This window comes from Branchiostoma floridae, chromosome 6 (genome assembly GCF_000003815.2).
Source record: "Branchiostoma floridae strain S238N-H82 chromosome 6, Bfl_VNyyK, whole genome shotgun sequence".
NCBI classification, from domain to species: Eukaryota; Metazoa; Chordata; class Leptocardii; order Amphioxiformes; family Branchiostomatidae; genus Branchiostoma; species Branchiostoma floridae.
Window position 1 is genome coordinate 25,469,651 of NC_049984.1, and position 13,548 is coordinate 25,483,198.

General features: G+C 42.1%; 1 protein-coding gene across 1 annotated transcript; it reads right to left on the reverse strand.

Annotated features, from left to right (window-relative positions):
• Positions 1-1,460: 1,460 nt before the first annotated feature.
• On the reverse strand, positions 1,461-13,222 carry LOC118417440 (ER degradation-enhancing alpha-mannosidase-like protein 2). Its single transcript, XM_035823002.1, has 12 exons — positions 13,031-13,222; positions 11,243-11,353; positions 10,167-10,206; positions 8,022-8,127; positions 7,078-7,203; positions 6,319-6,530; positions 5,426-5,567; positions 4,762-4,886; positions 3,999-4,143; positions 3,284-3,405; positions 2,444-2,616; positions 1,461-1,948 (listed from the first exon to the last, which is right to left on the reverse strand). Exons 1-12 carry the CDS (start codon positions 13,141-13,143, stop codon positions 1,561-1,563), a joined length of 1,803 nt encoding a protein of 600 aa, XP_035678895.1. The 5' UTR covers positions 13,144-13,222; the 3' UTR covers positions 1,461-1,560.
• Between the last annotated feature and the right edge of the window lie 326 nt (positions 13,223-13,548).

The following is a 13,548-nucleotide window of genomic DNA, read 5'->3' on the forward strand; positions in this document are numbered from 1 at the left end:
TGGCCCTGGCAACATCTACCTGGATTTATTCTGCGCTGTCTTGAGCAAGGACATTACAAAATGGTGTCAAGGTGAAACCGGGGAAGCTCCATGTTTTGAACAAAGGCAACTGTTGGATATAATGAGGACAGTCAGTGTACAATGGTCAGTGTATATTGTGTAAGTGGGTGGGGCAACGTCTGTCGGGTCAATGACCCCGCGGCCCTCGTGCTGAATGTTTCTAGTTCTTTCTACATGGAAGTCTACATGTAGCCTGGAGTCCATCCTAGTCTACATGCTGAGTTTTGCTAAGGCCTTGGTGCTTTTTGAAAATAAAAATGTGGCCAGCGGACATCATAAAAGCATAGGGCAGGGAGGAAAACTTGAATATGACTGTATTCACTCCATAAAACTGAGTCATGCACCTATGTATAAGACCAAGACTGGTCCTCTGGCTTTGTTTTCATAAATGTTTTTTTTTCTCTGGTCTAAGGTAAGGTATATATTTTTTCTTTTAATCTGAGAACGAGCAAATTAAATTGGTATGGCCTGACATGAGGATGGGACTAGGTAAAGGTAAGGCCTAATGCTATCACAAACTCAAAACCATGATCGCTACCACTCCATTTTCTCTATAGGGTGAATTATGTGAGTCAAAAACAAGGCAGACATGTTGCAATCAAATTTTTTTCAATAAATTTACATCATGATGCTTTATTTCTGTTTTGAAAATGTCATGAATTAACTATCATGAGAGAATAGAGGTCTATATATTGCACATTTTAAAACTTAAAATCATCACTTGAATATGACTATTATGACAACACTCTTAGGTCTGGAGAATTTGATAATGTTATATATTGTCATCTTTAACCTCCTTGATATAACTAAGTTATACATCTTTCGGGCCCAATTAATACACAAAGTCTGTAGTCATACGATTTTCAATACTGCATGTAAATCGGTCAACAGCGTCATATAACATTTGTATTAGGTATTTTTAAGGCCCATAGTATGCCATATCCAGCATGGACGTTCCAAGGTCCATAGACATGGCCTTTGAATGACACTGTGGGCCGAATAAGATACTAATAGATGTACGACTACACTGACTGTGCATGTAACATCAACTCTCATAATTCCACAGGGTATCATAATACTGCCACATGAGATCAAATAATTGAATGTTAAGTGATTTAAAGAGATGCACCAATACAGCATCAGTACAAATCTTCAGGAATAATATCACACTTCAGATATGTAGGTGTTGAAGACAATCTTGAGAAGGCCACTATAACTAATCTCCAAGCAGATTCCTCCGGTGGCATAAAACAGTAACATAAGCTGGGGAAGGACTTCAGCCGGCAGAGGGGTAAAATTGGCCACCGCGGTGACCAAGTCCTACCCCAGCTTATGTTACTGTTTTATGCCACCGGAGGAATCTGCTTGGAGATTAACTACAACAATGTTTTTTGATGTGGCGGTATTATGGCACCCGGTGGAATTATGAGCACAATTGCAGATGTTAGTCCCCCGTTGCCGCCCGTCCAGCAATTTTCCTCATTCCTGCCTTTGTCAGACCTACTTCTCCTCAAACATCTCTCCCAAGATGGAAAACCTGGAGTAGAAAGGTTGAGCAGGGCAGGTGAAAATAGCAGGGGCTTGTTTCTCCTCCATATTCCAGCTTCTGGTCACTTTGTCCCTTTTCCACTTGTCAAACTGCAGTCCTTGTCTTGTGTCAGGTGCTTTCATTTCATCGACTGTTGATTCCATAGAACTATGTGTCCGAAGGAAAGGTGTGTCTTCCTTCTTGCCCATGTCTTGGCTGAAATCTTCCAAGTCATCCAGGAGGGACCCAAAGTCCAGTGAGGCATGAAGTTTCTGCAGCTCTTCCTGGTCATGCTTGAAGGTACTGCAGCAGTACAGGGCTGCTGGGTCCACAGGGTGGGCCTCCGTGTTGAACACATAACTACGGGGCAAAAATATAGGCATTAGAAAGAACAGGAAGATACATGTGCAGGGCTCGGAATACCACCTGCATAATGCAGATTAGTGCATCTGTATAAGTTTGGAGCTGTGCAGGTACTTCTGATGTCTACCTGCACCTAACCTGCACTGGTCGATGTACTGGGTTTCATACATAAATGTCCAAAAAGTATAGCTGCATATTGATTGTTATTAGCTGAATTTACTGATAGAGTTATCTACTACCTATAAGGTATAATAGAAAAAGTAGCAATGATTCCTGAACAATTTCAGTATACATTTTGTAATCCATACTTCTTAAAATCAAAGTGGTGCAGGTAAAATTAATTTCTCTGGTGCAGGCAATTTTCAATGTTACCTGCACCAGTGCATGTATGCAGAAAAATGTATGCAGCCCTACAATTGTATCTGTTCTAGTCTAGTTGAAAATTCAAATTATTGACCAACAGCAGTGCAGGTGAAATTGAGCACTACGTACCCTCCTGCGTCCAGCACACATCTCCCGTTAACAGTGTCCACGTAGTCTCCGTGTCCCCCGTCATTGTGGATGAAGTTATCCGGATCAAACAGCAGGTACAGGTACTTAGTGGTCTCTGCCAGGAAGAACGACTCCATCCGGTTGTCTAACTGATGTGTGCGCACGTCTTTAATCTGTGGGTTGAAGACTTTTAATATAAGTAAGGGCATGTTGATTCAATAGATAGATGACATCTGGCACATCAATTTTTATCAGTTTCCCCCCAAAAAAATTTCAACCAAACTGTTAATCGTACAACGCAACTGCAAATAAGTATATACACACATGTACACAATGTACTGTAAATTGCCAGAACACATTACGTATGCCATAGAATGCCAAATTCATTTCCAAAGTGAAAGTAAGCGTACAGAAGCGTAGCTACAGTCTGTACATGTGATGTAGTTAACGTACAGAAGCGTAGCCACAATCTGTACATGTGATGTAGTTAACGTACGGAAGCGTAACCACAGTCTGTACGTGTGATGTAGTTAACGTACGGAAGCGTAACCACAGTCTGTACGTGTGATGTAGTTAACGTACGGAAGCGTAACCACAGTCTGTACGTGTGATGTAGTTAACGTACGGAAGCGTAGCCACAGTCTGTACGTGTGATGTAGGTAACCTACGGAAGTGTAGCCACAGTCTGTACGTGTGATGTAGTTAACGTACGGAAGCGTAGCCACAATCTGTACGTGTGATGTAGTTAACGTACGGAAGCGTAGCCACAATCTGTACGTGTGATGTAGTTAACGTACGGAAGCGTAGCCACAATCTGTACGTGTGATGTAGTTAACGTACGGAAGCGTAGCCACAGTCTGTACGAGTGATGTGGTTGATAGCCTCCACCACATCCCTTCCCAGCTGCAGTAAGAAGGGGTCCCTCGTAGCACGGTACAGGTACATGGCGCTTTCCACCAGTTCTAGCGCGGGAAGACAAAACACTATATGAATCATCATTATTACTAAGAAGAACTGTGTCAAACCTACAGATTAGACAAAAAACTTACAACCAGGTTTCTACTATGTTCAACGGTTTACGCGAATATGCACAACTCATAGATGAAATAATCTGAGTAAAATGATCTGCATAAATGTAATCTCCAAGCAGATACTATGGTGGCAAAATAGTATCAAAACTGGCCAAGCAGCGTACCAGGTCGGAGAGGATAGCCCTCCCGTTTCTCTTGGGCCTTAACAAATAAAAACAACATGTCTGGAGCAGTACCAGGTCGGAGAGGATAGCCCTCCCGTTTCTCCTGGGCCTTAACAAATAAAAACAACATGTCTGGAGGAGTACCAGGTCGGAGAGGATAGCCCTCCCGTTTCTCTTGGGCCTTAACAAATAAAAACAACATGTCTGGAGCAGTACCAGGTCGGAGAGGATAGCCCTCCCGTTTCTCCTGGGCCTTAACAAATAAAAACAACATGTCTGGAGGAGTACCAGGTCGGAGAGGATAGCCCTCCCGTTTCTCCTGGGCCTTAACAAGTAAAAACAACATGTCTGGAGGAGTACCAGGTCGGAGAGGATAGCCCTCCCGTTTCTCCTGGGCCTTGCTGCTGGGAATGTTGTAGAACTCGGGCGTGGCCCCGTACTGTCGCCACACCTGGTGATAGTTGTGTAGGGACTTCATCGCTGAGTCCACATCTCCAACCAGACTCTGACAACAACACAGGCAATATATGGATACATGGATTTATTTCATAATCAAAGTCTGACACTAAACCTGTCCTGCAGTTCCAAAACAAGCTGCTATGGGGCCCAAACCTACACTAACTTACTCTTGGTATCAAGACCTGTCTACCACTCAAAAATCAAAGCTGCAGCATGTTCAGAACTCGAGATATCAAACCAGGAATTTCTGCAGCGGTACCGTAACTGGCTGCTAGGGGGTCCAAAATGTAATCGTTTCCAGGTCTCATCAAGACCTACCCACATACCAGATATCAATAAAACCCATTCATGCGTTCAAGTTATGCTGGTCTTCTACAAACATACAAACGCTACCCAAAACGTAACCTTCTCGGCGAAGGTAATAACTGGCATGATAATATCACACCCCTATAGCTAGGCATGTGAACTCTCTAAAATTAATGTTTGGATCTTTAGATAGATGTTTGGTGGCAACTACCTACTCAGTCACTCACACACACACACACACACACACACACACTTACACACTCTCACTCAGACACTCACACGAGTTTCAGCCTGGTTAATTCAGTCCAAGGTCCTTAATTGTGAGTAAGGCAGGGGATGACTGACACCTGTCACTCACCTGTAACCCTGGCCAATAGGCTTCCAGTGACTGAAAGACAGGCATGGTGACCTGTCCTTTCTTCATGTTGGCCCACATGTACCAATCATCGTACTTCAGGTACGTGTTGATAGTTTTGTTGTACTCTGGGAAAAACAGAAATTACATCAGTTTCTATCATCAGCAAACTTGCTTTGGCACAGAGTTTATTTCTGGGTGATGCCAAGAGCTTAGCTACATGAGTAACGTAACATTCGATTATTTCTTAAAACATGTAAAACACAGTGGTCTATACACTTGTTGGGTCAAGGAAGCCATCTGGATCAGAAAGTCTACAGCAGTTATGAATAGAGACGCAGGGGGGTATAAACTTAGCCATGTTTGGGATCGCATCCTTGCCGCAACGTCACAAAGTGGTAAGGATGATTAACGTATCACGTTCGAGAACATTCCATGTCAAGTAATTACGTCACAACACAATAGGTTAAGTTTGGATTGCACTGACTCTGTCTATATTCATATCGCAACGATAGTATTTGTTTCATTTTGTACTGATGAAGGCGACAGATGGTCGTCAAAACGTTTACAGAAGAATTAAAAAAAAGGTACTAAAATACAAAGAAGACTTTGTTCAACAGTGGTCTATATTATGAATATACAGTTTTTGTACAATATTACAACTTACCTTTGAACATGTCCATGAGTTCAGGCCTACCCAGGAGTATGTACCCCTTTACAAGGTACTCAAAGTAGGAGTCCACTCCTGCACCTATCCCTGCATCTATGGCCGTCCAGCGCCCTGTGGTCACGTCTATGTGGTTACCTACCTAAGACAGGCAGTAACATAGTAATGGATATTCTATTGTAAAATACATCATCATCATCATTTGTCATCCTCAACATAAGGTGGAACAAGTGGAGTTTGACTTCCAGTCGAGTCTGTCAATCATCACTGCGAGGAGTTCTGGACCATCCAGTCCAGTTTCTAATTCAATAAGCTTCCTCAAAGCTCGCCTTGTGCGACCAACCCGTTTCCTAGTCCTACTAGAGAAAACAGGTGTCCAAAACAAAAGTTTTCTGGCTGGCTCTCTTCTACGAGCCACATGGCCATTAAGGAGTAGTTGTTAAACAACAGATGTAACATTTGGTAACGATCCATATAGCAAATACATACCCAAGGGCTCTAATTAAAACTGAAGAAAACAAGTCTTTGAATTTATTAATACATATTAATTATGTAGATCTAGCTTGCAAAAGTTTTGTAGAACAATGGCTAATGTTTATTATTGTATCTTATTTCTATGTGGAGAATTTTGGCATATGTAGAGATTTTTGGCAGTAGATAATGAGGTTATGAACCAGACGAGTGTACAAAATACCTTTCTGAGCCAGGTTGTACAGTGTGCAACCTGGGGCAAAAGCTAGGTTGCATATCTGATTTTCAAGTTGTACCTCATTTCTGAAAAAAAGTTGCAATACCTGCATACATACATTTACAACCTTTTACTATCATATTACTTATAAGCATGTTTGTTTCAAACTAAAAATCAAGTAACTTAAAAATAATAGTGAACTGACCAATCCAATGTCCGACCTGACATCCCACAGGGCCTGGAGCGCTCGCATGGCGGTCTTCTCAAACACCGGGTCACCGGTCAGTCGGCTTAAGGTCCCAAACTCCACCAGGAAGGTGCCCACCCCAGCGGTGCAGGTCACGGGTGTCTCACCAGGGGGCACTCCGTACCGCAGGTTGACTGTTCCATAGGGCATGCCAGTAGGAGTGTCAAAGGCTGGGTCGAAATAAAAACATGTCAATCTGTTAACATCAACTTCAACACACAGTTATGCCTGATCTTGTGTTTTTCGATAGGCCATGCCAAATCAGTTATACAGATGATATCGACTGAGAACCCAAAACTGATACAAAAGTGCGAATAAATAGGTTTGAACCCCCGAAACATTTGTCTCCATTATGAAATCTTAGTGGAAGGTTGAACAAATGACCAAGCACACCGAGTATATGGTATACCAAACAATATTTTTTGTTCTTTCACAACTTCTTCTTTGACCTTGGTATTCTATGACATTACCGGTAGTATACAATTATGTCTGGATGTACCCTGCTTTCTCAACCGTCACCCTTAGTTCCTGACCGCTCTGCTTATAAATATTAATGAGCTTACCCTTATATATGCAAGATCCCTTTTGAAAACTGAAAGGCAAAGGAACTAAGAGTGACGGTTGAGAAAGCAGGGTACATCCAGACAGGTGGTTTCACCGTTGGATGTCCCTGTGTAGGACTAGGAGGATGCACCACCAAAGAATGAGTAATGTTACCAGGCAGGAGTCTCCTGGCGGCGTCCTGTGCCAGTCGGAGAAGTGGCCCGTCACACGGCCAGCCTGCCTCCAGATCCACTCCTGCTCGCCTGGACAGCAGGTGGGCAGACAACAGGCCACCTACAACTGGGGACAGCCAAGGTTGCATTAGGTAAAATGGAATGAATGAATGAATCATTTTTTGAATGAATGAAAATATGAGAAAAGCCAGATGGCCCGACTAAGGCCCCGTTCATAATGCAAAAATTGATACAGATGCACCCGCATTGCTAAGTCGAAATTTGTCATTAAGAACTCTCTGAAACGGATTTGATACAAATTTTTGGGACCACCTACTAGTAGTGAGGTGGATTTGAAACGGACTCTTTTTATCCGCATCTGAGAACTGTCATCAAGAACGCAAATGCGGTGTGAATCCTGATTACATCCGGGTACCGAGGGGTCATAGTTAGTGGCATAATATGGGGAATTGGAATATTTTAGCGGTCACCGTCATCGTAAATCTTGTTAATACCCATTGCGTTCCCTTCCGCAATTACACACAATTTTCTAGAGATACAACACTAAGAAGAGCCAAGGAAGGCGAATTTCTGCCATCTTGAGCACTGCTCCCTGACCTCAAACTCTGACCTTTGAATGAGAAATGCAAATCCGGATCTGAAACGGTCTGCCCGTGGGTATTGTGGATGCAAAGTGTAAACCGCTTACATTCGGATCTTGGTCAGATGTTAGCACATGCAGATGCGTTTTTGCATTATGAACGGGGCCTAACAGGAGGGCCGGAACCTAGGGTGATGTGGAATACACCATGAATACACCATTAAAATGTGATAGAAATATCATCTGGTCTGGGCTCATATGGACTGTTGGAATTGTGGTCCAGGTATGACATAAAGGATTTCAAATAAAGCAGGACCTGTACAGCACTCAGTACTTGTACTTACCTCTGATGTTGGTTTCAAAAACGGAGGCATTGACATCTGTGTCAAAGGTCATCGTGTCAGCTAACAGCTGGGCTACGCGGCGGAATTCACTGTGATTCCCCATCACCTACATGTATGGACACAGAACATCACTGTGATTCCCCATCACCTACAAGTATGGACACAGAACATCACTGTGATTCCCCATCACCTACATGTATGGACACAGAACATCACTGTGATTCCCCATCACCTACATGTATGGACACAGAACATCACTGTGATTCCCCATCACCTACATGTATGGACACAGAACATCACTGTGATTCCCCATCACCTACATGTATGGACACAGAACATCACTGTGATTCCCCATCACCTACATGTATGGGCACAGGACATCACTGTGATTCCCCATCACCTACATGTATGGACACAGAACATCACTGTGATTCCCCATCACCTACATGTATGGACACAGAACATCACTGTGATTCCCCATCAACTACATGTATCGACACAGAACATCACTGTGATTCCCCATCACCTACATGTATGGACACAGAACATCACTGTGATTCCCCATCAACTACATGTATCGACACAGAACATCACTGTGATTCCCCATCACCTACATGTATGGACACAGAACATCACTGTGATTCCCCATCAACTACATGTATCGACACAGAACATCACTGTGATTCCCCATCACCTACATGTATGGACACAGAACATCACTGTGATTCCCCATCAACTACATGTATGGACACAGAACATCACTGTGATTCCCCATCACCTACATTTTGTACATGTATGGACACAGAACATCACTGTGATTCCCCATCATCTACATGTATATGGACACAGAACATCACTGTGATTCCCCATCACCTACATGTATGGACACAGAACATCACTGGATTCCCCATCACCTACATGTATGGACACAGAACATCACTGTGATTCCCCATCACCTACATGTATGGACACAGAACATCACTGTGATTCCCCATCACCTACATGTATGGACACAGAACATCACTGTGATTCCCCATCACCTACATGTATGGACATAGAACATCACTGTGATTCCCCATCACCTACATGTATGGACACAGAACATCACTGTGATTCCCCATCACCTACATGTATGGACACAGAACATCACTGTGATTCCCCATCACCTACATGTATGGACATAGAACATCACTGTGATTCCCCATCACCTACATGTATGGACACAGAACATCACTGTGATTCCCCATCACCTACATGTATGGACACAGAACATCACTGTGATTCCCCATCACCTACATGTATGGACACAGAACATCACTGTGATTCCCCATCACCTACATGTATGGACATAGAACATCACTGTGATTCCCCATCACCTACATGTATGGACACAGAACATCACTGTGATTCCCCATCACCTACATGTATGGACACAGAACATCACTGTGATTCCCCATCACCTACATGTATGGACACAGAACATCACTGTGATTCCCCATCACCTACATGTATGGACACAGAACATCACTGTGGTTCCCCATCACCTACATGTATATGGACACAGAACATCACTGTGATTCCCCATGACCTACATTTATGGGCACAGAACACTTACTGTGATTCCCCATCACCTACATGTATGGACACAGAACATCACTGTGATTCCCCATCACCTACATGTATGGACACAGAACATCACTGTGATTCCCCATCACCTACATGTATGGACACAGAACATCACTGTGACTCCCCTTCACCTACATGTATGGACACAGAACATCACTGTGATTCCCCATCACCTACATGTATGGACACAGAACATCACTGTGATTCCCCATCACCTACATGTATGGACACAGAAAATCACTGTGATTCCCCATCACCTACATTTTGTACATGTATGGACACAGAACATCACTGTGATTCCCCATCATCTACATGTATATGGACACAGAACATCACTGTGATTCCCCATCATCTACATGTATATGGACACAGAACATCACTGTGGTTCCCCATCACCTACATGTATGGACACAGAACATCACTGTGGTTCCCCATCACCTGGTACAATGTATGTGAAAACATGATATGACTCAATTTGCCCCCCCTCCCCCCCAATAGTGTCAAATAGAATGAACTCACCAGCAAAGTATCCAGTGCATCAATCAATGTAAGAGAATAGCTGAAAAACAAATGAAACAGTTTGTCTTTAGAATTGAATATAAATATAAAACTAATGTTCAGGCCTAGGAAAAAATGTTGTGTTTCCTGTCACAGTTTCACTTTCAGTCCTGAAAAAAATTAAGCTAGGTAAAAAGGAATTATCTTTTATTGAAGTTTTTCTTTTAAAGTTTTAGACTTTGGCCAAACTTCTAGTGATACAGTTCAACAAAGTGAAACTGAAATGCATGAGGGCACTTTTTCCTCCATTAGATAGGACAAGCTAAGCAGTGTTTTACTTAAATAGAAAGCAGGCTAAATAAAAATTCTAACTGAAAACTCTGACTCCACTGCCCAATCCCCAAACAAGGCAAGGGTTGGCAGGTTTTTCTAGGATTGGTATGGAAACAGGAAACATTTTTTTTCATTCGTCTAAGCAAAAATGTTACCACTATTTCTTTAATTCTAGTGTGGTGGTCATATGCTAATGATTAGTAATATAAATAAAGTAAATAATACAAGGTCTGGCGAATACAATATTGAGATACTTTTGTTAGCAATATCAACTATCCCGGGTTGGGACATTGCCTCTATTGGCCAGGCAAACAAAACTAAAAGTGCTGATGATTGGCCAATGAAAAGTTGGTCGGGACAGCACTGCCATACACTGTCAGCAGAATTTTTATCTTCTGGCCCTCACTCACTCACTCACTACTCACTATCCGGTTTAGCGTCCGTTCTTCCCTGTCTTGCAGAGGATAGCCAGTATACTTAGTAGGGCAGTGAAATTCTAAAACTTGGAAATTTTGATTATATAGTACAGTAGATTCATTCCTCAAGCTACCGACATCTGCACACTGCAGTCGTCCCTCCGAAAGACATCTGGAGCCGCAGAGCTCAAGTTTTGAACTTTTATTCAGCCTGCCGGCCAAAGTAGTTTCGCTTTGTACAGCTTCTTTAGTGGATAAAGGCTAAATGATCATGTAACTTTTGATTATCACAAACTTAAATGAATTTACAGCACTGCAAAGTGAATCAGACTAACTTAAAGTTTTTACCTGCCCCAGGTGTCAGTACCATCACATGTCAGGGGCTGAAGTTCGTCGTACGGGTAGGCAAACTGCAGGTAACCATCGTACGCATGCTGGAACATGGAGCGGACCTGTTCCCTGCAGGACAAATAGGAAAAAAGTCACCATAATTTCCATGATAAGTACTAACGTTAGTACTACTTTATACCTTCATACCTTTATACCTACTTGAAGCACGAACACAGCATGGTATCATCTTTGAGCGAGGCTATTGATACACCCAGTGTGTCAATAGCCTAAACAGGCTATTGCCACACTCAGTGTGTCAATAGCCTAAACAGGCTATTGGCACACTCAGTAGCCTGTCAGGCTATTGACACACTCAGTGCACTATTTTTTGAGCGAGGCTATTGACACACCCAGTGTGTCAATAGCCTAACAGGCTATTGACACACTGAGTGTGTCGATAGCCTGTTTAGGCTATTGGCACACTGAGTGTGTCGATAGCCTGTTAGGCTATCGACACACCCAGTGATAGAAACCACTAAAATGAGGAAATCTTACGATTATATTTGACAATCAACACTCTGAAAAATACAAATGGCATCCTGTGTCCATTATCAACCCAAAATACGATCTTTTTCACGTGTTTACGGCACAATTTTAAACATCGGAATCTGCTATCATATAGGGTGCTAGTTTTACTGTCACCGCATGTGATCATATGGCAGCCATGTTGGATCGGTTAGGAACACGTTTTCAGCTGTGTTTACCGACGAATTCCTGCCATATTGGAGAATTTTCGGCCTCAAAACTTATATCACTAAGGAAGCGAAGTTATAGTTGTTGTTTTACCTCCATTATTTTTAATGTGAAAGAAATATTCTTCCGAGTCGCTGCCGATAGCGCCGGAACCACACGACCGAAAATTATGACATGTTTTGTGGTCAGTGTTATTTTTGGTTTATATTGTTAACAGAAACTTTAAAAGTTGTTTATATATAAAATATTCTTATATCAAATGGATGTTTAAAAAGGGACAAGAAAAATTGAAAAAAAAAAAAAATTCGGCGCGGACTCGAACCGGGTCGGAGCTGGCATCATGGGTTCCCGGGTCAACGCTCTATCCACTACGCTGCGTCATACATACACGAAGAAGGCCGTATTATTAGGTATCCAGATGTAGGGCATAACTTGAATACGTCCGTTCATTCCAAGATTCAAAGATTCCAATGTCTAATCTTCCGAACAATGTCTAATCAACTATTGCTTGTGTAAGATATTGCCGGAAAGGCATGTTACAAGCTCTGATTGGCTGACTGGCATCTCGGTGTGTCAATAGCCTGTTTGGCTATTGGCACACTGAGTGTGTCAATAGCCACAGCGCTATTTTTTTAAATTTTGACACTAGAAACCACTAAAATGAGAAAATCTTACGATTATATTTGACAGTCAACACTCTGAAAATACAAATGGCATTCTGTGTCCATCATCAACCCAAAATACGATCTTTTTCACGCGTTTACGGTGTCAATGTGTGTCAATGTGTCACTCAGTGTGTCCACAGCGATCATCTTTTCAGTATTACCATATTTTTTACATTTTTAAATGTACACACCCCAAATCACCCACATTTGGGGTAAGAAGGAAAAATCAAAAATAAAGGTTGAACCGCTTCTTCACAAATCTTGGACACATAATAATTTTGAACTGGATAAGTTATAAACAAGTTACCTAAACCATTATAATGATCATTTGAGCTAAAAATACATTGAGGATGTGTTTTGTAAGCATCTAATACGTTTCCATAAGTACCTGTATTCGTGTATTTCCTCCACGGTCATGACTTGTCCCGGGACTACAGTGAAAGTGTGTAAAACAGAGATGATGGCCACGACAACACAAAACACACATCTGGGGGCAGCCATCTTTTACTACATGACCTGCAGTAACCTCCACCGCAAACACGCGAAGAAAGACCTTCTCTCATTGGTCAACAGAAATGATAGCTGACACACACTGAACCCAACGATCATAATTGGTTACACAATTTTATTAAATTTTGCGTCCCATCTGACGATTATGTATAATTCTATCTCAAAAAGATTAATGAAATTAAATTTCTATTCCTCTAAAGCCTATTCCTCATACCCTTCACTGACTCTTCCCTGGAACACGGCAGCCAATGGCATGATTGGTTACAACTTCTTTCTATCGACGATTCTAAAACGTCATACAGGAGTTTTTTCTTTGTTTTTATGAAATAATATAACCTAAATGTAATTTCTTTGCATATTAAAATATAGTTCTCTATTATTTTACGATTTGCATAA

Bases quoted from the DNA above. Each gene is read 5' to 3' on its own strand.
- LOC118417440 (XM_035823002.1), bottom strand. From the start codon at position 13,143: ATGGCTGCCCCCAGATGTGTGTTTTGTGTTGTCGTGGCCATCATCTCT. The intron at 3,406-3,998 runs GTACTCCTCCAG...TTCCCGCGCTAG, and splicing joins GGGCTATCCTCTCCGACCTG to AACTGGTGGAAAGCGCCATG. The intron at 2,617-3,283 runs GTACGTTAACTA...TTCAACCCACAG, and splicing joins CAGACTGTGGCTACGCTTCC to ATTAAAGACGTGCGCACACA.